Source organism: Giardia intestinalis, chromosome 3 (genome assembly GCF_000002435.2).
Source record: "Giardia intestinalis strain WB C6 chromosome 3, whole genome shotgun sequence".
In the NCBI taxonomy this organism is placed as follows: Eukaryota; Fornicata; order Diplomonadida; family Hexamitidae; genus Giardia; species Giardia duodenalis.
Genome location: NC_051858.1, coordinates 1509997 through 1534893, shown reverse-complemented (window position 1 = coordinate 1534893; position 24897 = coordinate 1509997). Strand labels below are relative to the sequence as shown.

The 24897-nt window shown below is 46.9% G+C and overlaps 8 protein-coding genes across 8 annotated transcripts; 5 read left to right on the top strand and 3 right to left on the bottom strand.

The window, feature by feature from the left end:
* Positions 1–6: 6 nt before the first annotated feature.
* On the top strand, positions 7–1329 carry GL50803_0014407 (uncharacterized protein; the record flags this gene model as incomplete). Its single annotated transcript, XM_038045766.1, has 1 exon — positions 7–1329. One exon carries the CDS (start codon positions 7–9, stop codon positions 1327–1329), a length of 1323 nt encoding a protein of 440 aa, XP_037901869.1.
* Positions 1330–1464: 135 nt separating this feature from the next.
* Positions 1465–4935, top strand: GL50803_007268 (Ankyrin repeat protein 1; the record flags this gene model as incomplete). The annotated part of the gene is made up of 1 exon (XM_001710216.1): positions 1465–4935. The coding sequence occupies one exon, from the start codon at positions 1465–1467 to the stop codon at positions 4933–4935; it is 3471 nt and encodes a 1156-aa protein (XP_001710268.1).
* A 56-nt stretch (positions 4936–4991) lies between these two features.
* GL50803_0014408 (uncharacterized protein) lies at positions 4992–6194 on the bottom strand (the record flags this gene model as incomplete). Its single annotated transcript, XM_001710215.1, has 1 exon — positions 4992–6194. One exon carries the CDS (start codon positions 6192–6194, stop codon positions 4992–4994), a length of 1203 nt encoding a protein of 400 aa, XP_001710267.1.
* A 141-nt stretch (positions 6195–6335) lies between these two features.
* On the top strand, positions 6336–8486 carry GL50803_007270 (uncharacterized protein; the record flags this gene model as incomplete). The annotated part of the gene is made up of 1 exon (XM_001710214.1): positions 6336–8486. The coding sequence occupies one exon, from the start codon at positions 6336–6338 to the stop codon at positions 8484–8486; it is 2151 nt and encodes a 716-aa protein (XP_001710266.1).
* A 398-nt stretch (positions 8487–8884) lies between these two features.
* On the top strand, positions 8885–9583 carry GL50803_007272 (GARP-like protein 1; the record flags this gene model as incomplete). Its single annotated transcript, XM_001710213.1, has 1 exon — positions 8885–9583. The coding sequence occupies one exon, from the start codon at positions 8885–8887 to the stop codon at positions 9581–9583; it is 699 nt and encodes a 232-aa protein (XP_001710265.1).
* Positions 9584–9693: 110 nt separating this feature from the next.
* On the bottom strand, positions 9694–15078 carry GL50803_0034023 (uncharacterized protein; the record flags this gene model as incomplete). The annotated part of the gene is made up of 1 exon (XM_038046069.1): positions 9694–15078. The coding sequence occupies one exon, from the start codon at positions 15076–15078 to the stop codon at positions 9694–9696; it is 5385 nt and encodes a 1794-aa protein (XP_037901868.1).
* A 366-nt stretch (positions 15079–15444) lies between these two features.
* On the bottom strand, positions 15445–18648 carry GL50803_003455 (uncharacterized protein; the record flags this gene model as incomplete). The annotated part of the gene is made up of 1 exon (XM_038046073.1): positions 15445–18648. The coding sequence occupies one exon, from the start codon at positions 18646–18648 to the stop codon at positions 15445–15447; it is 3204 nt and encodes a 1067-aa protein (XP_037901867.1).
* A 168-nt stretch (positions 18649–18816) lies between these two features.
* On the top strand, positions 18817–24378 carry GL50803_0024734 (uncharacterized protein; the record flags this gene model as incomplete). Its single annotated transcript, XM_001710211.1, has 1 exon — positions 18817–24378. The coding sequence occupies one exon, from the start codon at positions 18817–18819 to the stop codon at positions 24376–24378; it is 5562 nt and encodes a 1853-aa protein (XP_001710263.1).
* Positions 24379–24897: the final 519 nt, after the last annotated feature.

Below are 24897 nucleotides of genomic sequence, written 5' to 3'. Positions count from 1 at the left end.
TGTGCCATGCAGCCATGGAAACCAGTTGATACCATCCGAGACAGCATTATCCCGCTCTTTTACGCCAATTACCCTGCTCAGTCTAAGTCCAATAAGAGGCCTAAAGCTGCTTCTTCAGAGTTTTCAGGTCTTAGTTCTACATCCTGTACACTGGAACGTGCATCTTCTCAGAATCTGCTTATTAGCGATGAAGACGGGAAGATTAGCATGCAATCAGTTGATCTAACAAAGGAAATGGCCGTTGCAATCAGACAGCGGCTATCCCATGAATCGATAGCTGAAAATCCAGTAGCGGGAAGTAAGGCTCGTAAGGTCCGCCGGCTGTATACCCCTATTCATAGCCTGGACCTTGAAGGATGCAAACTCACAAGGACCCTTTTGGCAATAATCTTTGAAGGCATCAAGGAGTCTAGAAACCTGAAGTGTTTAAATCTGGCTGGGAATCGCTTGCTGCAGGATGAGGTTTACCTTATGATAGATTGGTTTACACAATCTCCCGTATCGTTTCTCCAGCTCAGCAAATTATCCTGCTCCGGTTCTTTCAGGTTTACTTCTAAGTCCATTCATGATCTTCTGCTCGCCATCTTTGATCGCTGCATTGCATTAGAAATACTGCAGTTGAGTAATTGCAATTTGTGCGACGAACACATGGAGCACTTCCGAAAGTTCATAGAGCTTGCCTCCAGATCAAATAGACCGTTGCGTGAGCTGCATCTAAACCACAACGACATAGGAACAAAAGGTTGCAGGCAACTATTGGATGCCCGTGATACGTTTTCACCTCAACTGAAAATACTAACGTACGGTAATCCCGCTTCTGAGTCGCTGATTTTGCGATTGCATTGCCCTTACAGTTATACCTGTAATAATATCTGTAGTACCCCCAGTGTAACTACGACTCCTATAACCCCGGAGCCGTCAGAATTCCAGATGGAGGGTCGCAGATCAGTTTATTCCAATGACATGTCTTCCTATGCCGAGCAATCAGACTGTACGTTCCAAGAGGAACTAAGATCAGGATTGCTCTCATTTATCAAACAGACGCTAGGGGATGATCCTCTAAATCCCCTTACTGAAAAGACAACTACAGAGCTTTGCATGCACTGCATTAGTGCGATTCATCTGTGCATGAGTGATTACTCTGCCAGCAGCCCGTTCAGGGAAATTAAAAACTTGATAGAATTGAAAAACATTTTAGAGAAAAGTGGTCTTTCTGTTGGCAAGCCACCCCTCACGATAGAGTCCCCTGCGGTTGATGCCCTCTCAGTGGCAATACACCTGATTCAATCTCTGCTTCAGATTGCATCCGGATACAATATATTGGAATAAAAGGTCAATAAAAGGCCAATTAGAATGGCTGGTTTTCCATGCACATGTCACACGGTCGAATCCTGGCGTGCTACACGGAGTCCGCGCAAATTTGCTTGCTCAGAAGCGAAAATTTGAAATATTGAATAAAAAGTCATGCAAACCGCGAGCGACTGGTTCAAGGCCATAAAGGATCGGAGTCATAACGCCGTATCTAAAAACATGAAAACGTTTCAGGGAACTAAAAATGCACAGGGGGAGACCGCGCTTATGCTGGCAGTGCGATCCCGGGATATCCAAATGGTAAAACTCCTTGCCCCTCTCGAGTCAGGCATATTCAACAACGATGGAGAGACTGCCCTAATGATTGCCTCGAAAATAGACTTTGCAGACGGAGCCAAGCACCTGCACGCCTTAGAGGGACATCTCCACAACAAGGATGGCCAGACGGCCTTGATGATCGCCGCTATGAATGACTGCTCCTCCGTGATTCGGAGACTGATGCCCGAAACGCGCTACGACGTGGATTCCCTCGGGCGCACCGCACTGGCTCTTGCAGCCGAAGCAAATGCTGTCGAGGCTATGCGCGCGCTCACCACCCACACAAACATGATTTACGACATGGACAGTCAATCTGCACTTATATACGCTACTATACGGGATAATCCCGAGGCTCTGTCTTACTTGTCGGAGTTCATAAAGGAGAGCGGGGAGTCGCTGCGCTTGTCGACAACCAAGGCCCCAACCTATTCTAGTAAGATACCGTCGGCCGTAAGTCAGCAGGGTCCGCAGTCCCCAGGAATCTCGCCAGATACTCTCAAACAGGTCCTAGACCAGGAGATAGACAACAAGCTTGCCATCCTCGAGCGCCGGATCATGGAGGCAAGAGATTGTGCGCCAGGTAACATTGCCCAAAAGAAGGCCCTGGAAGACCAAATCGATACTCTTAATAATGATATAGTCTTGATGAACCAGCACAGAGACAAGCTTGAGGCACAAATGGCGAAGGGCTCTTCTGCAAATAGACGTAAGAGCTCTGTGTCACAGATGAAAAGCGCCCCACAGCGTTCCGGATCAACTGTGTCCTCGGCACGAGCTGGAAGCACGAAGAGGCCTCCAACAGGATTTGCCGGTCATGAGCAAGAAGCCTTTTCGCCTCGAGGCGTAGGTAAAGGGTCCACATCCCGATCTGGGCGTAGGCAAGAAGAACCCAGTCCGTGGAAGCCTCTCGGCGGTCGTGGTGGCAAGACCTTTGACGAAATCGCAGCAGAAACGCAAAAGCAGCATTATCCAACAAACAATGGATCCAACATTCGATATCCAACGCCGAAGTCAGGCCGCGCTGGAAGCACAAGCGGCAACGCCCTCAGAAGCAGTGTCTCGGGCGCGACTCCGCGGATGGCTGGCACACCGGGCGCCAATCTTCGCGGAAGCATGATGGATAGCCAGTCCGGTCTTCACAGAAGCCGGATTCCACAACCGGACTTTTCTCCTACCGGTGGTTATAAGTCAAGTAATCGTGAGTCTGACTCTGGCGCCCACTTGCTGATGTCTGCTAGCACAAGAAGTAAGCTAGCAGAAATCTATCAAAGGAAGTTGACAGATAAGATTCAAGCAATCCACCAAACTCTCATAGAGAATCGACCAGGGCTTTTGAGGCTCAACAAGAAGACTGATAACCTTGTGCGTGCTATGCGCGAGCTTCAAACTATAATCAACGATGATGAAGAACTGAGAAAGCTAAACGTCAACTGGGAGCGTGCTATTGATGCGCGAATAGAACGCCTGACCGATGAGCTCCGGGTCCTGTCGTCCAGCACCACCTCTGTGATATCTCAGAATTCGTACTTCAGTGAGGTCGGGGATATTGGGCAGAGTGTTGAGGAGCTTATAGAGTACATAAGTAGAACAGACGATGGAGATGATGGTCACCTCATAGATGGTGAGGATGAGGAAAGGTTTAAGCGGATAGTGTCCACGCCTGTTGCCTCGTCTCATATTGACAGAAATGTTTCACCAGAGCCTTCTCCGTCTATCATGGAGGAGCCTCCATACTCTATTGCGCTTCAGAATGCTATGGCTAAGAACAAAAGACTGTCTATGGCTGTTCAGTCTAATCCTTCCTTGGGGAGGCTGCTATCTGACAACGAGAATCTGCTAGAGGCGCTTCTGTCGTCAGACAAGCTTTTTGATGCGCTGGTAGGCAATCCAGAGTTAGTGTCTGCCCTGACAATGAATCCTGAGCTGCTCCGCAAGACCTGCTTGTATCCGGACGTAGTGGCAGTTCTATCTCAAGACGACTCGGTGCTGAAAGAGATTGTCGCAGATCCCATGCTTGTCGACCAAGTAGCCGCTGATCCATCTGTAGTTGAGGTGATATGCAAGGACAAGAAGACAGCAGAAAAGCTCATGAACGCCCTTCCCCGGCTTCCCACTGCGACTGAGCAAGAGGTACAGGATGGCACCCTTCTTTATGAGGTGATTGTAGAAAACCTGAATCCCTCTGCGCCCTGCAGCCCTACTCTTGATGAAGAGCTCTGCAAGGCAGCGACAAGAGTGCAGGATTCCAGTACGTGTGAGGACTCTACTGACTCAACTGCCACGTCTCTCCGATCGAGATATTCATATGCAAATGGGCCATTCTTTGCAGAAGGCGAAAGAATCAAGGCATCTGGGGGTTACTTACATCACGTGTACGTTAGCAAGGGGGACCCAACTATCCAAGGTGAGAGCATGTGTGAGCTTGCTGCGCAACTTATTGATAAGGCTGACGAAGCCCTAGAGACCGCTGATGCAGTCAGCATGACAATGACTCCGTTGATGAAGGCCGCCAAGAACAATGACGTCAAGCTGGTCAAAGATTTACTGAAGGAGTATGCAAAGCAACAGACCGCTAACGGTGACACCGCACTCATGTATGCAGCACGAAATGGCAACGTGAAGATTACCAAAGAACTTCTCTTAATGGAGAATAAGATGACGATGAAAAACGGCGAGACCGCCCTTATATCCGCTGTTAGATATGGCCAAGGCAAGGCCTTAAAGTTACTGCTTCCACATGAGGCCAAAATGCAGAGCAAAGATGGTCACACGGCGTTGATGCACGCTGTTCTGAACAATAGGCCAGCACTGGTGAAACTGTTAGCTAAAGCCGAATGCGCTATTCAAACACCTGATACTCAGGCGTCGGCCTTGATGTATGCAGCGGAAAGCGGCCAGATACCTTTGGCGAAGCCCCTTGTGAAACTAGAGGCCGGCCTGAAAAACATCGACAATAAAACCGCAATGATGATGGCCGCAGAGCAGGGTAACTTGCCTCTGGTGAAAGCCCTCATGAAGGTCGAGGGTGGCATGCAGGACAACGATGGATATACCGCCATGATGTACGCCGCAATGAATGGGCACAAATCTATTTGCGCGCTTCTTAATAAGATTGAAGGAAACATTACTGATACAAACGGAAGAACGGCGCAGGACTGGGCGTCCACTGCAGGGCATGAAGAGTGTGCAGTGACTATGACGCCTAAAACTACATATTCCAGGATTAATAACAACTCCAAGAGTGGGACCTTTTCTTTCTCATTCTCTAAGAGCATGAAGTCCCCCCGAAGCTTCTCGAAAACATGAAACGGTGACAAGTCATTGAAAACACAATTTAAGGTGTAAATGCACTTGACGACTGGCTAATTACTTGCAGAGAGAAGTTGTACTGGGTCCTCGTCCACTGCTGCCTGTCTGTCATCTGCAACAGTGTGGGTGCTCTGTGTTGTAATGGAATGTGCAGAATAATAAAGGCCGTGACGGTCTTTGGCATATATGCGTCTACCTGTGAAGTCTGATGAATAGTACTGGTTCCCAGACTCATCAGTCGCATAGATCTCATCACCCAATGCGTTGCTTCCATAATGCTCGTCGCCATTTTTAGCACGGGCGTAGAACTCCCTCCCATTCTCTAGCGCACGACGATAAATCGTGTTCCCAATTGCATCTAATGGATAGAACTCATTGTTAGCACCGTCGCATGCATAATACTCTGACCCATTGTCATCCTTAGCCAAGATTTCGCTTCCAAATGGATCCTGTGCGTAATAGTCGCTTCCCGTTGCAGCTCTGGCATAGACCTGGGCGCCAGTGGCAAGGCGTGCATAGACCTGCCAGCGTCGCTGATCACACGGATATATCTCTTGCCTAAGCTCTCCAGAATAAGCGTACATTTCATTCCCGTCAGCATCTTTAGCGAAAATAGGGTCTCCGCACGCCGTGTGAGGATATAACTCCATATGATTCAAATCTGTCACGTACATCTCATCTCCCAAACTATTCTTGGCCAGCCTTTCGTCTCCGTTGGCAAGTTTAGCGTAATATTCCTGAGAATCTGCTCTCTTTGCATAATATTCGCAACCACAGTTATCCAGGGCATAGATTTCGTTACCATCAGCAGAGGCATAGTATTCACGGCCCTTGGAGTCCGTGGGATAGAGCTGATTTCCGTGTTCATCCACCGAGTATGGTTCTTTAGAAGAAACCTCGCCGATGGAGTGATCAGGATTATGAAGAACGCTACCTTGTGCAGGGAAATCAGAGTTCTGGGATGGTATATAGCACTGCGTACTTGCAGAGGTGCTCGGTTGCCTACTGTTGTCGAATTCAAGTAAAGGAGGCCCACAAGGAGGAGTTGCGCTTACTGATGAGGATGATAATAAAGTGGACGACTGTGGGAAGAGATCTGAGGAGCACCGCTCCACCTCGAGATCCTCTAGAGGGACTAATGTGTACTGACACTTCTCTTCGATGACAGCTGATTCATCTAAAGAGGACGACAGCATAGGGGATACAGACCGATTAACAAAGATCCTGGAGCCCCGCTTCCCGCCGCAGCAATTCATCCCGGCAAGAAGTTGCCAGACCCCCCAAGTGCGTAAGACCTAGATTACTGGTCATTTGCAAGCAATTAAAATTGCAAAATATTTTGTATTTGTTTTGCAAATTATTGATTAGGATTCACTAACTTGCGTTGACAGAAGAGGATGCCCGAGCCGGAAAAGCTTATTGATGTCACTACCGACTTCTTCACTTCTGCTGCCAATCTCACCCCCAAGACTTATTTTATGAGCCCATCACTGTCTTTCTCAGAAGCCCTCAGAGTGCCAGAGTATGGAAACCCGGCGCTTGATGCCATTTCCTGCCTGAAAGACGAGGACACTCGCCTCTCCCTGACGCAGCTGATCAGCGCCTTGACGCCTGAAGAGGCAGTCTATGGGGTGCTTTGTGACTTCTTCTGCCTCACGGAGTCCATGGTCCCCGTGTCCCTCTCATATCATGGCATTGTTGCGCAAGCTATTGACCTGCTAAGAAGTTATCTTAAAGCAAGGGCCTCCAGCGAGACGGTGCAGAAGGCGGCGCAGGAAACAGAAAGTACCCTCTTGGCATACGTACGCTCATCCATACCAGGCATAACAAATACTCAACTTTATATTTTATTCTCCGTCTATGCAATCCTTCTATCTGCTGTCTTATTAGGTTCAATCCACAGGAATGCCTTTTCTGCCGCAAAATGCAAGCACAACGATGATTATAATCTTGATCTACTGCACTACGCCATGTACCTCAGTCTTTCAGAGATAGAGTCGATCTTTTATGATGGATATAGTGCGGTTTTCCCCTACGGAGTGTTTATAAAAGTCCTAAATCTGGAAGAAAAGTCCCGGAAAGATGTTCCAGCATACTACCAGACCAGTCTTTTTGTTCTGATTCAGATAGTTACCGCGGGCGTGGCCAACGGTGTCACTCCCAAGCGTTCCTCTCAGCTCCTTGAAGATATTATGCACCTTACTCAGGCCCTTGACCTATCCTTTTCCTGGTTGCATGAGCTGAACTATTCAAAGTACTTGTCCAACTACTATCATAATAATATGTACCACTCTAAGGTTTACGCCGTCTACACTATCGCACGCTTGGACTCCAGGACTCTCCCTGAAAAAGAAAAGCCTCTTTCTACACAGTTCTCACCTGAGGGTATCTATAGGTACATGGACTCGTCTCGAAAATTCTTTTTTGCAATGTTAACCGAACTGGGGAACGGTGTAGATTTCTTTAAAGATGCATACCTATCAGTCTATCAGTTGTGCATTCAAAAGCGGCCCTTTACCATTGTGGAGAAGCTATCCACGTTCTATAGTGTTAATCGCTCTATTGTTACTCTGCAAGCAATAGAATATGTTCGCCGGATAGATAGTTTGCTCTGCAAGTCTCTATCCAGGTCTATTAACGATGTAGTTAATATGGCATCTGACACACTATCCAGGTTGGCCATGGCCACCTCACTGGGAAATGTCCTCAATTTGGACAGAATTTATAGAAAGTTCTGTTATAGTCATTTCATGGTCTGGTTTACAGAGTTAGACACAATCAAGAGTGCTTTCTCAGTGAATGATAAAACGAGGAAAGCATACGAAAGGCTTCGCTGTCTCCTAGGATGCTGGGCTCTCGAGTTTGGCTTACTTCCGTACTATCGTCTCTTCGAGCCCGCAGGCTATCTCTACAAGACCGAGGTGCCGTTTTATTACTATGTAATGTATTTTATAATAGCCAGGATCATCTGGTTTTACACCACTTTGCTTGGAATAAGCGTTGAACAGTGCACAGAGAAGATTGGGCGATTCGAGGACCCAGACTACTTGGTAGAAAAGGATGATGAGGCACGATTTTCTCCTTCGTCTCTAGAGTTGGCCTGTATCCGGTATTGTCGCCTAGCAGTTTACTACCAGAACAAATTGCTGAGCACGTACCCCATCCACATAGACTACTACGAGCTAGATGGTGCCAGTGCGGTTCCATTGGATGACATTTACCAGATCCAAAATCGTTACAAAGTCCTCACGATCTTCTCGAGAGACGCACATTGGATATTTGAAACATCTGATCAAGGCGCTCAGTTCATACCAGGGATAATTAAAGATATGATCTCATTTTGTGGAGTAGCTAGAAAAGCGGATGGTTCTGAGGATACGCTTGTTCTTCCCGGCATCAATTGCCGCCTGGCGTTGCCGATTCCATCTGGAGACGCACTGGTGCGTGCAATTCGCGACCACAAATCCAAGTTAGCAAGTATGCACATGCCGAAGACACAATACTACCGCCACGTCCTAGAAGATGACATCATGAGTCTGGTAGGGTGAATCTAGTAGTGTAGCACCAATATAGTTACCATTACTCTAAGCAGAGCCCATCCTAGTGTGTACATATGGCATGCATCTGTACCATCAGTAAACATAAGAGCCAGAGAGCACACTTGGGCTGAGTGCATTTGTCGATTCAATCGATTTTGTCGGTCTAAGTATTCTTACTTGTCAGTCTTAACTGTTACGAACTCTTTGCAGAAAAGAGGTCTGTAGATGATAGATTGACACCAAGAGACATAGAGGAGTTACCTACCTGTCACTCGGACCTGTTCCTTCGCTTTTCTGTTTACACTAAAACCGAGATTGTCTATGATTGATCCTTTTTAAAAATAAACAATCCAATCGATAGGCTTGGATGGTACTTGACTAGCGAGAAAAAACACTTCAATTATTAGATGCCCGAGTCAAGTGCAAAAAAGGACAATAGAATTAGGAAGAGCACTAGCCTTACCAGCAAGAACGTCGCGGTGCGTATGGCGTACTATCACATGAAAGCACAAAAAGCAAAGACTGATAGACTAGAGAACAGCAGTATCATTCCATCCAAAACAGAGGTAGTCTCCCAAGAGCTATCCATCAACAGCCACGATTCAAGTATCGCCGTAACCTCCTGTTGTCCATTGTGTACCCAGTTTGCACGAAATGGCGTAACTGTCGAACAAGTGGCCCAGTTACTGCACTCACTACGAAAGATTGTGGCAATAGTCACGCACACTGAGGAAAGCATGATAACCTATAGTGACATGATGAACCAAAGCGTCCTAATGGAGTTATTAAACATATATAACAGAATAGTGCCGCAAATGTCTCTCGCTCCAGCTAAGACCAAATTCTCATGGACAGAGGCGTTCAGGAAGAAGGCAGACGCAGCCATATACCAACTCGGAGTCACAAGGGCTACCCCTTCCCGCATTCTGAACCTAATTCAGGACGAATTTCCCAATCTTACCCGCCAAAACGTGGAGTCCTACCTTCAGAAAATCCGCATAAAGATTAGAAGGGAAGAGAGCCTTTCTTACATGTCACAAGCCACTGCAGGGTTGAGCGTAACAGAAAGCTCCCCGAGAGATAGTGAGTTTGATTTCCCAGAGTAGTCCGCTAGTATACAACATGACCTAATTGAACTTACAGAACCGGTGTAAACTAATGTGCACAAAAAGATAAAACAATATACTATGGCAGAGATAGCGCAGAGAAAGAAAAGCTACTGGATATGTATGGAGTTGCGTGCCATGCCCAGTATCCGTGCCAGTGGCCCACTGATGTTGTCAACGCCCAAAGTTTCCCGAAGCATCTCTTCAGCTGTAACATTTTTGCACAAGTAAGAGTCACAGCGCACAACACCTTGTAATCGGTCTTGTAATTCATATAGGAGCCCAGTGATGCTGCTGTTGAAAGGACGCAAGGACTGGTAAGATATGTGCATCTGAATGCTAAGTTCTCTTATTGTGCTGATGACATCCACCAAAGCGTCGTCTGGAAGCGAGTTGTCTCCAATGGTGAGCTTTGCTGAGGCATAAAGTGCGGTCAGCTGCATAGCCATTGCAGAGAGGTGTCTCCTAGCTGGCATTGTATAAGATAGAGAGCTAATAGAGCACTTAGTAGCTTCAGGGGAGCAGACAGTTGAAACACTGGTAGTGGTGGTGGTGATGGAGCCAGACAAACGCGCAGATATATAAAATGGCTCCATATTGTATGCCAATCCATTAGCCTCACATGTCAACATGGAAACAAGCCGCTTGACTGGAGCCTCCAGCTCATAGACAATGGTTTTGAGAGTTCCTCGAAGCTCTTGAATATGCCCATATCTATCTCCACACAGGGCATACCGAAGCACAAGGGCCTGGATATCATGCTGAGCGCTTACCTCATGCCCATAGTAAAGTCTTTGCGTAGAGAATAATTTGCTTTTCCGAGAGAGGATCTTGAACAGACAAGGAAATGGCTCGTATGCAACATATGGAAGTATAGAGAAGATACGTCTTAGGGATGGCATGCTTGAACTGATGTGGGACCCAGGCTCCAACCCCGATCCTAATGTAGATGGACGCGTGGAAGTAGACTCAGCTTTGTCGACAGCTGCATTCCACATTGCAGCATAATAGTATTTAGCAGTCATTGCTGGGAAAAGAGCGCCTCCTGTCTTAGAGATTACCGTGACAAAGTTCTCATAGGTGATTGGGACGTCGAGGTAGCAGGACGTCTTCAACTCATCGATGGATTTGTTCTCTCGCTTTTGTTTGATCGACGACTTGGGTTTCTTTGTCGGATCACGACGACCTCCAGCTGTCATTGGAGAGGTGGTATCTGGTATCAATCTGTCCCCAGATTCTATTGCTCTAGGGATGTCTTCGAGAGAAGGTCCTGCTTGCGGAATAGTCTCCTTGGTGAGCAAGCGGCCGTACTCCTCTGCGACTGCATTCATAAGCATAAGTCGCACCATACGTTTTTGAGAGCCTAGTATGCGGAGCACAGTGCCTACATCTAATACGGGCGCATCACACCTATCAGTAACAGCTATGTGTTTGAGCGACGAATTCAGTAATGCAAAATATGGCCCTGGAAGCTCTGGAAGCAGCTTTCTAATCAACAAGAGTACCGAGTCTAAGCCGATAAATGGATAGGGATATTTGGCGCCACTACATTCATGGAGCATTATATAGGAATAACAGAGGTATTCAGTGATGACGTGATCTGACGAAGAAAGCATTTCCAGAAATACGAGAAGAAACTCGTTACATTGGAAGATGCCTAATGCCTCTGATGCTGGCCTGACTTTCACGGGTGCGTCATCCAGGACAGGATCATCGAAAAGAGATGTCTCATCTTCATCGGATTCACCAGCTTCATTCAGTTTATACATTGCACCTGCATGCGAGGCTATAGAAAGTGGACGTGTCGGGCTGTGCCTAGAACCTGGCCAGAGACTATCCAATTGGTTGTCCTCATCTTTACACTCTGCCCCAAAATCCTCTGATAGATGATCACAGAGAACATAGACTTGAATGCTAAGAAGAAAAGAAATTAGTGCGCGATGTGTTCTATCAATATCCATAGAATTGTGGTGCATGAAGACCTCAAGAACAAACCTGTCCATAGGATTGTAGCTAGCGTCCTTTTTGGCAGAAAGCTCACAAGATGCATGCCTTTGAATGATCAGCTCATGAATAATCCCCAAAACTGCGCGTAGATCGAGAAGTACATAACCAATACTTGAAACGATTGATCGTAGATGCATAAGGCCCTTTTGTTCCTCTACACTTATTCTAGCTTGTGTAGTAGACTTGATACTAGCATGAGATGCTGTTCTAGAAGCTGCTGAGTCCAGCTTTGCACAAAATACCCGCATAGATGGCTTTAGGATCTTATAGAGATGCGTGGTCTTAGATAGACCCATGAAATATGTCTTGCTTGCCCCAGAAAAGAATCCTGGATGTGTAAACATTTGCATCACAGAACTAGATCCATTTTTATTCCCGGTTTTAAAGAGTGTTAGGTCGTCTAAACGGATTGATGTGTGTAAGTCGAACTTGTAGCATAGAATGAGCTTGATAAGAGGCAGTATGTCCCACTTTCGGCACATGTTCTCAAGGCATCTCGATATTAGGGCAGCTTGCTTTGTCTCTTGTCCAGTAATACCGTTGGTCAGTGAATTCCATTGTGTGAGAAAGTCACACCATAAAACGTCTCGGAGCTCTTGTTGAGAAACAGTAGCAATACGCTCGTTCAAAGCCTGAAAAATGTTATCATTGGTAGTGAATGAGAAAATTGAGTCACTACAAAAGAGCTTTCGTGTTAGAAGCATGATAGACTCCTTCTTCTGATCACTCTGTCCATACTGTGACTCTAGATAAGATGGGCCCTTTATGAAGGGGATTGATTGCAATCCGTTCTCTGTTTGCAGCAGGGCATCAACTATCTTTGTATACTGGCTTATGTAGCGAGGTTGCAAAAGGATCTTTTCTTCTGAGCCTCGATCAGCCACTGAGGTGTCACTTCCTGTGCTCCTTAAGGAGTAGATATGTCGATAAATAGTGTGTAGCTCTGCTCGCGTCTTAGAATAAAGAGTTCTGCATGTAACTGTATGTGCAGAGGGATCTGCAAGTGCTGGCGACATATCTTTTTCTCCCAGAGCTATCATCCCCTGGAACGCATCTGCCTCGGTAATGAACTCGTGCGCTGACTGGTTGGGAGGAAGATTGTCAGCCTCTACCTCAGCCACGGGGTCAGTAGACATATTATGCCTTGTTGGTGATGTACTGGTAGAGGAACGTTTGGACATTCTTGCTGGCTTCAAACTAGTCTTGGGCCTCACCTCAGGGTTTATATAGCGATTTTTGCTCAGGATGGGAATATGACGTCCAACAGCAGACTTTAGTGGTTGTGGAAGAGTATGTTGGGGTTCTACTATTCCTGATTCAATCGAGTTGTTGAAGACAGCGAGGGATGAAGACGCGGCCGGCAAGGAATTAGAATGGCCGCTGAGCAGTAGCGGTCGAGACGAATGTGTGCCAGTATTGGTAAGATCCACTTCACGCATATATTGCTGTAAATAATCGTCTGTCCAACCTTGTGCGACTTGGCCGGAAAAAAGTGATTTCTGCCCCGAGGCTACTTCTGGAATAGCTCGAAACGTAATTCTGAAATTATCTGCAGATAAATCTATTTCTCCGATAGCTTTTTCGTGTGACATGCATATAGGATTAAGTAATGAAAAGGCTTGGGTATCATTCGATTGTCGTAGCAGTACATGGCCAAGGTCCTTATTGTAAGTTCCTGCTAAGGGCGTGTCTAATGTATTCCTTGTCAGTTGACGGGTTAGGTTGGCCTCCAGCCTCCAGGCGTCATCTTCATCAAGGCTCATGATAGCCCCTAAAAACTTGGATGCAGCGCTTGCTAAGCCCTTTGGAAGAACAAGAGTAGCGGTGGGATCAGGTACGTCTTGGTGTCCGGAGCTGTTGATGAGCTTTTCAGATGCCCTCCCTCTGGTGTCTTTCATTGTTACATCAGCCCAGTTTTTCCGTTGTAACCTTGTTATATCTATTGATGAATTGACGGACGGCCCGATTTCTTGTGTGCTCCTGTAAGAAAGACTAGGATACTCTGGGTCTGGGGCCGTTTGGGGACGACTGGGAATGCGATGTGACGCCGTTAGCTGTGCAGACATTAGGTTGCCTATAGTTTGAAAGATGGCTGACGACCTCTGTGACGGGTCTGTCCTTCCGCTATGGAGCTCAATCCTGCTGGAGTCACGACAGTTGGACACCTCAAGCGTGCTTGGGACAGTCTCTACGTGATCCAGGTCAGCTTCTCGCTTTCCAAAGCGATCAAGCATCCTTTGAGACCCACCTGTGCAGCTACGTAGCACCGTGTAATCAGCACCGTCTCCAAGAGTCTGCTGCCCGGTGAGATTGTGTGAAACCGGCATCTCGCTGATGCGCTGGAGGACTGCTCCTTCTCCACGAGGCTGGCTACGCTGCATAGACATTGTGCTAATGTTCCCATATATATCTGTGACGTTTTGGGGCAAAAGTCTGATTGAGGAAGATGCTTGAGTCATTGGAGCTGGAGCTGGGGCAAATGAGGAGTAGATGTTCGTTGTTATCATATCAGTGTTCAGGCTATGTGGCTTTCTTGCCGCATGGGGCTTCAGGTCTGTTAAAGAATCTTCTGCAGATATTCCTGGGGCAGAGGAGCCTTGGGCCAAATTGCTCGCGCTAGCACTGAGGCCCTTCCCTAATGAGTGTGTTGATGTGATGTTTGTTCTGATAGTCTTGGTGGCACTGAGCTCTAGCTCTAACCGGGAGGAGTTCTTCTTCTGGGCAGCAAGCTCTGATTCTAGGGACTTGATTCGTTGTTCTAATTCAGTCTCGCGCTTCTTCGCGCTCTCCTTTTCCTCGCTGAGACGCCGCTCTAACTCTGTTATAAGGGCCAATGATGTCTCTGTGTCTATGGCTGTGGTTGATCGGACGTCTGCATATAAGTTAGTGATATCTGTTCCCGGACTAGTGTATCGATAAAAGTTAGAAAGATCCGATAGTAATGGCGCATGTGATGCCTCATTTGCTGCGTAATGGGTCAGATTCTCATTTAGGCCTTGGAGTGAGTGGGAGATAGAAACAAGTAGTTCAGCCAGTTTCTCATAAGGATACGTCTGCTTGTCAAGCGTTATGCAGGCCACATGTCGCGATATTTCAAAGCAGAAGATTTGGAGAAGATTAATCCCGTGCAGTACAAATCGAATGTCTCCCTCTTTGTTGAGATTTAAGTATGACGCACGGCCTGTCACATGACTCAGGACGTCGGAAGAAAAGTTGTACAACCATAAACGCTCTGCCTCTGTCCGCGGCTCACTCGATGGAAAAATTGTGTCGGCATCTGTTTGTCGCATAGGTACACCATTAACGTATGTCAGAGTATCCTTAGGAACCCGCCAATAATGCTCTGGAATTCTAGTCGCGTTGACGCGAGCGGCAGACTGGCTGTCTGGTAAAGCCCAGTCTTCAGGTCTTTGGAGTGGCTGTGGGGGTGCAGCAAGCTGTGCACTCAACCCAGTTTTCCTATATTGTGAAGGAGACGAGCCTCTCATTTTCTCCTGCACCCTTCTTTTGGCTCAAGTTAGTTTTTTCGGTTCAGGTTCACAGTACAGTATGACTATCGTTAAGCATTTACTTATAGCCTTCAGTGCTAAACCATGTATTGCCTTGGCGCCATATTAAATCTTCTAAGATAAAGACACAGGATTGTAAAAAGTGGTCTGCAATCTACTCGCCTTCCACTCTTTATACAATTCTATCCACTTCAATTTACTAATCAAAATTACAATTCAATATTGCAAAAAAACCTTAAAAGTTTTAATATTTCATACCATTTATTGCCTTAACATCAATTTTGCGGGGATCTAGAGAGGATATTTTTATAAACCAGCGTACTGGGTACACAGCATAGCAGCCCGCTAAATAAATAGAAGGCTCCTCTCCGTCTTCCAATCTAAATCTATCGTGAGTATATTAGAGATCTGTTTCACCGCATCAATAAATTTTTCATTTTCCGATTCGGAAGAGAAGGGAAGTAGATAGAGGTACCTTAGGCTGTGGCTGTGGTGTAGGACAAGGGTATGGAACGCTGTGTGATGAACGGGGAAAAGGAGCTTCAGTTGAAGAGAGTGGAGTGACTGCGTATTTGTTGTAGCCAGTGACGTTACTAAGTTACCATCTACCAACTCGCAGTTTGCCACGCTGACCTTTTCAAGAGCACTAGACTCAAAGTATTCCGAGAGGATCCATGACAACAGGGTAGCAGGAAGAGGCATTGTCTTATCTTTCGCTAGCTTATGCGCCAGTGGAAAAAACGTCGCATCAGCAATGGAGATGTCTCTTGATTGTAGCGGGGTGAATGACGTCCACTCAATCGTACTTACAGTCTGTAAGGCCGAATCATATACGATGCGGTACTGGGCCCCGAGAGTACCTGTATTGTTCTGGCCCACGATCTTCTTGAAGGTTCGTCGACATACCCCATGCGCACTAAATAGAGAGTATATTGAATCGGCATTGAGCCGAGGATAGCGCATAGAGATAAACGGTTGATGCTTTGTCCTGAAGATGACAAAGGCCATGTGTGGACTGTACGCTTCTGACGAACCTTTGAGTCCAACGTTTATATGACTAACGGAGTCGTTAAATCTATGCGTCGACAAATTGGCATGAAGAGAGTCAGATTGAGGTTTATCTTTTTCATTGTCTAGCGATGAGAATGAGGACATAGTTAGTACAGCATCGTACTCTAATTGATCATATGGGCCACTTACATAGTTTATATATGGCTGACTGCTATCAATGACAGGTTCAGACTCGCTTATAAATGCAATATCATATTTGGGGACGTGATAGAGCGGTAGATATGAGTCGCTGAAGGATAGATTTGTGATTTTAAGTAGGGTTTGCCTGTCCCGCTGTGCCTTCAAAAGTTCTTGGTATCTGCAGATGTGTTTGTCCAGCCTTTGAAGTCGTTTGACCCACCAATCTCTAACCCTTTCTGTCAAGACTGTCTCTTTGTAAATAGCTGATAGGGAATCTATATCAAAAGAGGTGCTAAGTGCGGTACTGGTTTTGGCCGTACAATCAGTTAAGTTGTCGAGTGCTTCACTGGCTTTATCATGCGTAGGAGTGATCGTCGTTGTACACTCTGAATGTGAGCTTGGCGAAGACTCCTCAATCGACTCTGCATCCGAGCACAAATCCGAACACAGCCCCCTTACGTACCTCTCATTGTGTTCTGAGAGGGCACGTTTGGTCAGAGAGGTGTATACTTGGTCAGAGAAATCTGCTGGCTGGGTGGGGATCTGGCGCACAGGAGTGGTTAACAGAGGTCCATATAGCAGCACCTGATTAATCAGTAAACCTACACCAATAGAAGATATGCGTGGAAGTGCATCAATCCATAGTACTTTCAAACTGTCTCCGGCCCCTAGCAAATACAGATTGATAAAGGTTACGTCGGTGATATAGATCTGTTTCAATTTTAGAACGGCGAGCTTGGATGTGAGATAGGGGCTAGCCGGCTCCTGAGATTCTTCGGCAGGTCCTGTCCAGCAGGGGGGATGTTCTGCGGCAACCAACATGCTAGACTTACATGTCGCCTCTCGATGGAAGTGTCGGTTATATGCAGTGTATACAGTCGAGTGCTCACTTGACCCATCCAGGGACTCAGCTGTCTCCGACTGCGAATGCCACAGAAGCTGTGTGTTGCACGAGCAGATGTATGGCTTGGTGTTAGGGAGTACGTCATGTCTACCCGTTAAAGATAGTTCTTCCAAGAAAGGACAGCTCTTCAGAATGCATGCCACGTGAGTGTCACCAAGCATGTCTCTGAAGCCAGACAAGGTCAGCTTTCGGAGTCGTGGCATCTTGTGTGCAAGACGTGCAAGAGCTGCAGATGTTATCCCGTGCCTTTCCAGCTCCTCCGACTTGACTGGGAAAAACCGTAACCGCAGAAATGTTAGAGATTCATATCGTAAACCATATAACTTTTCTGTGATGTCCGTTTTCGTTATCTGGTCCGAATACACTGCATTTATGTATGATATGTTGATAGAATTAGCAAACAGGGAGATGAATGCCTCCATAGTCAAGAATACACCTATGAATTTGTCAACACCCGCATGCTCTTGCTCTAAAGGCCGGAGCTCTATGGTAACCTTCCGCAGCGAGGGGAACACCAGCAGTGGACATTCCACCAATCCAGTTGAGGAATATAAAGCGAGTCGCTGGAGATGTCTGTGCGTCAGGAAGAGGTGATTAACACCTGGGATTTGTTCCATGTCGAGTGTCAGCGAGAGGAGATGCTTGTAGAAGTGGCACTGCAGGGAAAGAACACGCTCGTGCTCAAGGTCTCCAGCCCGCACAACAAGTACCGTTGAAAGATGAGTCAGGTTGATCTCGTAGTCCTCGTCGAGAATTTGCATTTCTAGGCTGTTTGGCAGAATGAAATCCATGACACGTGCCGGTATAGTGAGAGAGGTCAGATTGCGGCAGACGTGGAACACCTCTGTGGCAACGTCATCCAGGGCCTTGATCTGCGGATTAGAGCTGTACTCGCTATTCCAGAAACTATCGGTGCTTAATGTAAAGGATTGTAAAATTCTATTGAACTCTAGATAGTATTCTCGAGACAACTCTTTGTAGGGTCGGTGAAAGACAAGCACGCGGAGGTTCAATTCTTGCAAGATCTTGAATAGAATGTCGCAGCTTAAATCAAGATTGCAATGCAATTCTGAAAGAAAGGTTTTCGACCGCAATAAAAGTCCTGTCACTACTTCGAGCAGCAAGGAGATGTAGTACTGACGATCTAGGTTTTCCATTAAAATGTTGGTGACGGAAAAGAATCTGGGGAGCACTAGGCTAGTCTTTGGAGATATCATGAGCACTTTCAACAGGCCAAGCCATGCTCGGAGATCTTCTGCTTGATGGCTTTCCGATGCAATATAGGTTAATGAACCACTGTTTATATAGTTGGTAACGAGCGTATAAAACGTTTGGGATGTCGTTATGAGGTGAATGAGCGTGTGCGGTCGCAATCGTTGAAAGATCTTCACGTACACACGTTGCCGTGATGCCAGACTACTTATGTTGGTGGATCGTTTGAGCGAGGGCTGCATGACAACGCAGGACGTAGCTCCTGCAAGTATTTGTGTAAATTTTTCATTTCAAATGTGACTATATCTCAAAAGCACCATCAAATATCTGCCACCTTCGAGGCGTTCGAGCTACCAGAGAGACTGCACTTCTAGGCTTCTTTCTTCCGCTAGTGGCAGCTGCATTGAAACATGACTTCAGAAGCAGAGCCGCTCTACATCCGGGCTCTCGAGCAACTCATGACCCCCACTGACCGGAGTCTCATGTGCCAGGACGCAGATCCCCAAGCAGTGGCGCAGTTCCTGTTGGGCACCTACTTCTCGACACATATCACGACATGGTCACCTGGGGATGCCCGCCTTGAAGACCGCTATGACCCTCAGGAGCCAGTAGCCATCCGCTTGATCAGCTCGTTGCTAATGTCCAGCGTTCCCTACAATTTGGTCAAGATGACTGCCATTTCACCCAACAAAAGTGTCAATATTTCTATCCTCTGCAACCATTCCATCATTCTTCATTCAGACTTGGTCTTAATTATTCCGCCTTGGAAGACAAAGACTCCGATATCTACCATTAACACAGAGCGCTTCTATCATAAGCTACTCAAAATGCGCCCTCGTAACGCACGTCTACATGCCGCGAGCTTTAGATGCCCTATACTATCACCAGAGGACGACATCATAGCCTGCTCTGTTAGTGATTATGGGGATATCTGCATCATCCACGAAAGCGGGGAGGTGGCCATTCTTGACCACGTGGAGTTTCTGCCTGGAAGGCCTTACACTTACTTCTTCACAAGCCCCTTTAGCATGCTATCGCACTGCGGAGAATCAAAAGCGCAGGCGGCTCCTTACGTTGTTGCATACGATTGCTGCTTTCCTCCTGACTCCGATAACTATCTGCAGTGTGACTCTACTCTAATCGTGGTTCGGGCGGTTGGCAGTCACACAGAGCTTAGCTTAGAGAGGTGTATCTATTCCTGCTCTCCTTGCACCATTGACGATTTGGCATTGCGAGGCGGTGTGAGGAGGACCTGGACTCTCCGTCAGATGCCAACGATCACCTTCCGAGTGACTTTTGATTCCACAGTGCCTCTTTCTCTTAGCTGCTCCATCTCCCCATTTGGAGCCTTTGCTGTCTTGGTGTATAGCGGGCTACATTTCAGCATTCCTGTGCTACATGTCAACAATTCAGTAAGGCGTGTCAGACAGCTGGCCTGGAGCTGGTCCCCAGCCAACCATTTTATGGGTGCGCGCCAGCGACAGGACACTCGTGCCTCACATGGGTGTCGAGGCTGCTCCTCAGCTGGTCTAGAAATGGACTCTAAGGGTGAACCTTTGCCAAGTCTGTCCATTGTTCCGAACACGAATCTGGGCACAGTAATGGAGAAGAAGGCTTCTAATGAACCAGTCCCCATGCCGTGTCGGTGTAATTGCCTGCAACTCATGCCATCGTTTGATGCACACTTTAGCAATTTGTTAAGCAGCTACGTACAATGGTTAGAAACAGATAACGGGTCATATGTGATGACCCACAATTTGCACGCAATTATGCAGGCCTATATGCCTCACCTACTTCGCTCCTGTTCGTTGGAGCCTGTCCGCATCAGCTGGAGTCTTGACGGAGCCATTTACTGCATGAGATACGCCGGAGTCTTCATCTTCGGTGCCATCTATGGGGTTTTATTTCGTGTCGACCTGAAGGATATCACTTCCGCAGCTGTCGCCAGCGGACCCATGATATCTTTTGCAACATCATCTAGCTCTCTCGCTGGCAAAGATATTAGCTTTGAGTTCCTTGGTGGACGCTTCCTGGCATTCAGATTTGCACACAAGCTAACCATCTTCCAGATAGTTCTTCCATTCAACAAGCTTACGATTGAATACCCAGAGCGATGGGCGCTGTCCACTCACACCATTTCTGCTTGCCAGCTGGTACGTGAGACTCCTCCTGTATCGGCACATATCAATCTAGATAGAAGTAACAATTATATGGCCAATCCAAAGTTTACTCCACAAATCAATACAATATCTTTTCTCTCTTATACTCTTGAAAGCTATAGATTGCTTAAGCAGCTCCTGCTTTCTTCCTCTCCTCTTGAGGCAAAGGAGCTCCAGGAAGGGCTCAGTGATGAGCTCAACCCCAACCAATCCTCTGACAGCGTGCGTGAGCTAGGCGTTGCAACAGAGGTGCTACTATTCTTCCAGGCCTTGGGAGCGCAGGTTGGTATGACTGTAAAGACGATGTTTGACCTGATTGCCACCTCGGCTGACTACCAAGAGACAACAAACTATGATTGTCACTTGGCTAAGATAGCTTCTGGTGCCTACTCAGCGATTGGAAGCCATGCGTGTGAAGCTGTGCTTGTTCCGCTGAATATACTTCGGCGCCGATATACGAAAGAGCTTTCGTCCATATCCTTAGTGGCTGCTGAGCAGACATATATGATCATTGCCGAATCAATTGCTTCATCCTTTGACAACAACATCCTTTCCTTTTTCTATAAGCAGCTAGGCAGCTACCCAGTTCTATTTTCCTCTCGGGCCTCTGGTTCTCTTACCACTTCTAGTGAGAGCAGTGACATCTTTACGGGGGACTCTGACGGCGCAGAGAGCACATCCAAGCCCACCATCTCCACTGAGGATGCGTTTAAATACACCAAGACGTTGTGTTTTATGACCACATCATTACTAAAGCTTACAGCGCTATTCGCCCGTACTAGCTATGCCCTCATCGCTGCTCGTACTCACCTTCTTGCACCAAGCCAGCCCCACCAACTTCCATACAAGAGTATTGGATCTGTGGGCTATACAATTCCCGCGTCCACATGCTTGTTTCTAGCTTGTGGGTATTGCTGTTTAACATATGATAATTGTGTATACCAAGCACTTTGCTTTGAAGCCAAGGACCCTGCTCACAGAGAACTTGTACAAAAAGCGGCGTTCTTTCTATTGTGTATTCATGCATTGGCAAAACAACTCCAGTTCTACTTTCTTGACAGTGCTGCTGTGCAGATGCTCTCCATACTGGTACCTCAGAATTATACAAGCTCCTCTGGGTCTTTTAATAAGCCAAAAAACGTGGCAGTTCCGCTTCTACCACTCTATATTATCAATGCATACTTTCCATCCTTGGAACCCTTTTCTGTGTTGCAGAGTTCCAGCCTAACTTTAGAGAAGCGCTTTGTGGGTGCGTCTGAAGGAGGACAATCGCGCTTTGTTCCAGAGTCTATTATTTACTCATATGGCTACCTGTTCACAGGTACATCTATCTGCAAACTTGATGCCCCCAATGGCCCTTGCAACCGTTTCTACCTTCAATCAGTGCTCAACGTAATCAGGGATTACAACCCCTTTTGGCCCCAAGATATTGGTTGCCGCATGACAACTCATAAATCTCTAGCAGTTGCACAGGAGTCTTCTACTCCTACCCATGCGCAAGTCTTGTATGCAGCATACGTAGCTGGGAGAACGGGCCGCTTTCTTGCAGTTGTTGCATATCTCCTGAGGCTTTCTGGAGACTCTGATTACTGCGGACCGAGCCCAAGCTTTTCCGATACCGCTATACAGACAGCCTCATCTACGGCGCACCTCACAGAGGTACAGTGCAGCGTGCTCGCCAAGGTGCTGGCTATTTGCGATATAGCGAAGGACAGATCGCCACTGGCGCATGCCGACGTTGACTTTCTTTTAACTCTGCGTGCAAGGGCAGATACCACCCTCCTAGATTCACTCATTTTCTTCTTGCTCTATGTGACAGCATACAATGTACTACCTGATTTCAATTATCTCCTAACGTTTCAAAGACATGTTTATACAGAGCCTCGATGCCACTGTGGACCACCGCCTGCTGCACCTCTGAGTTCGTTCGGCATTGCAGGCCGAGTACGCTATTCATTTACATTTCCTGATACGACTTATGTTGACAATCTGCCCCCTACTATCCAGCCATTGTTTACACCACTTTGTGTGGCGCTTCTCCTCCTAGCAATAGGTAGACTAGAAGATGGGATTTTCCTCTTAGCCAGAGAGGGATACTATTCAGTGGCTATTCACTTGCTTCGTTGTTTCCTTACCTCCTTCTCTGCCATATCTAGTAAAGCACTTGAAACTGTCACTTGCTCGAAGAGTGCATCGCTTATAGATCAGTCTCCAGTGGACGAGAATGAAAAGCGCAGAATTATGAATATTTACGTCTGCAAGATGTCCAATCTTGAGAGACTCTGTAGTGAGTTGGAGACCAATCAAAATGCTTTGAGTAGAATGTGTGGTCCCCAGCGCGACTCCATCAAGGAGATAAGCTACTATATAATGCCTGACCAGGCATCTGAGGTCTTACAGCCAAAGCCCTCTGGGTCTACTTCCCAGGCGAAGCATCAACAACCAAGGCAAGACGTCACAAGGAGCCACGATGTTCCATTTGAGGCAAAGATTCCCCTCATAAGCAAAGAACGTGTCCTTGACATGGACGATTTTCATATTAATAGAAGTCCTGAGATTGGTGAGGTTTTGAGCACATCTGCAGTGAAGATAGATGACGTAGCTATTGAGAAGCATATAGCATCAGAGTTAGATATCACTGCTCCAACGTCTAAGAACCAGCGCAGCCCTATTTCAATCAATCCCCTGCAACATGCCAAATCACTACCACCGCCACCGCCACTGCCACCATCCTCTATTCCTCTGAGCCAGCATCCGTCACAGCCTCCACCCTTACCCCCACCGCCACGATCTGCAGGACCTCCAGCGCCAGCTCCTACCTCGGTGCCAGCACCAGCACCACCTTTTCCATTCTATCCACAGCCTCCTTCTGTAAAGATTCCTCCGCCAATGCATTATGGCTACAACAGGGCCAATAATCTGCCTCCAAACCCAGGGTATTCCCTTACTTCTAATGTTAGCAGGCCTGTTGTGTATAGTTTTCGACCTCAGCTTTCACGTCCAGTATCGAGTCGCTCGGCGCAGCGCCCACTTTCAGTTTTAACTACCTCTCAAATCCGTCCGCAATCTGCATATCTCCCCACAGCTCCAGGACCAAATGCCATAACCCTACCTGTTCATATGCCTTTCGCAGGTGTACCAGGACACTCTGCCGGTTCTTTAGCTATTCATCAACCCCGCATTCTAGAACCTCAGCATGTTGTTTCGCAGCTTCAACCGTATGGAGGAAACCTTAATCTTCCAAACTACCCTGCCATTCAAGTCATATCGACTCCCCAGGTACCACCAGCTTTTCAACAACAACCCTATGCACAGGCCAAGCCTCAGGACATGGAAAAACTAGAACAGCCATCGTCACAAGCATCAAGTTCTAAACCAGCACCTCAAAAGCAAACGAGAATGCAGCCTCAGGTACAGAGCATCGAGATCTCGTCCATGGCGAATGGCTCCACGTTAAGCATAAATGACCCGTATCCTCCTCGGCAACCTGTTAACCACCAAATGTGTTCAAATATAGGGCTAGAAGACAACACGCCGCCCATCTTTAGCTCAGGTATCTCTACTTCCGGGATAGATCTGGGGACTCAAGACTATAGAAACATGGCACAGTACCTCCATGCAGCAGCTCCTAAGCGTCCAGAAGTACCAGCGAAGCACAGGCCCCATAGCAACATACGCTGGATGGACATTTCAAGGAACATCGAGGAGATTGATCAGCTAACTGCGGCAGCGCAAGGGACAATGAATTACCTCCAGGCATTGACAAAAGAAGTCGAGGGAAACGAGCAGAGACTATTGCGTGCAAAGTACTGAACACTCGACAGCTTTTGTTGATTCGTTCCATATATTTGCAATAAGGTTGCAATCTGTGACACCCTAGTGAAGCGGTCTAAGTCTGCCATTGTCAGGCGTTTAAGAAGAGCCTTGTCTTTATCTTCTAAGCACTGGAAACAAAGATTCTGCACGGTATCTTCTTTGATTGAGCTAATAGACTGTGATATAATGTAGAATATGCTGTTTTGCTCGACTTCTACCAGCTCTATTTGCAGATGTGGACATAGTCACCTCCAACTTGCACTATGAAGTGTTACAGGCTGCATGCGTAATAGCACTCTTTACTAAAGAACACCAAGACCATGATTTCCTTTGGTGGTGTGTGACCTGAATGTTTCCCAACTTCACCATGCTTTTTTAACAGTCTTGAACCAGTAGCTCTTCCCTCTTTATTTCTTGCCGATCTTTCATGTACAGTAATACAAGATCGCAAAAGATAAACTTAAAAGACAAACTTTGTTTTAGATTAACTTTTCGTTGCCTTTCAATCTAATAGAA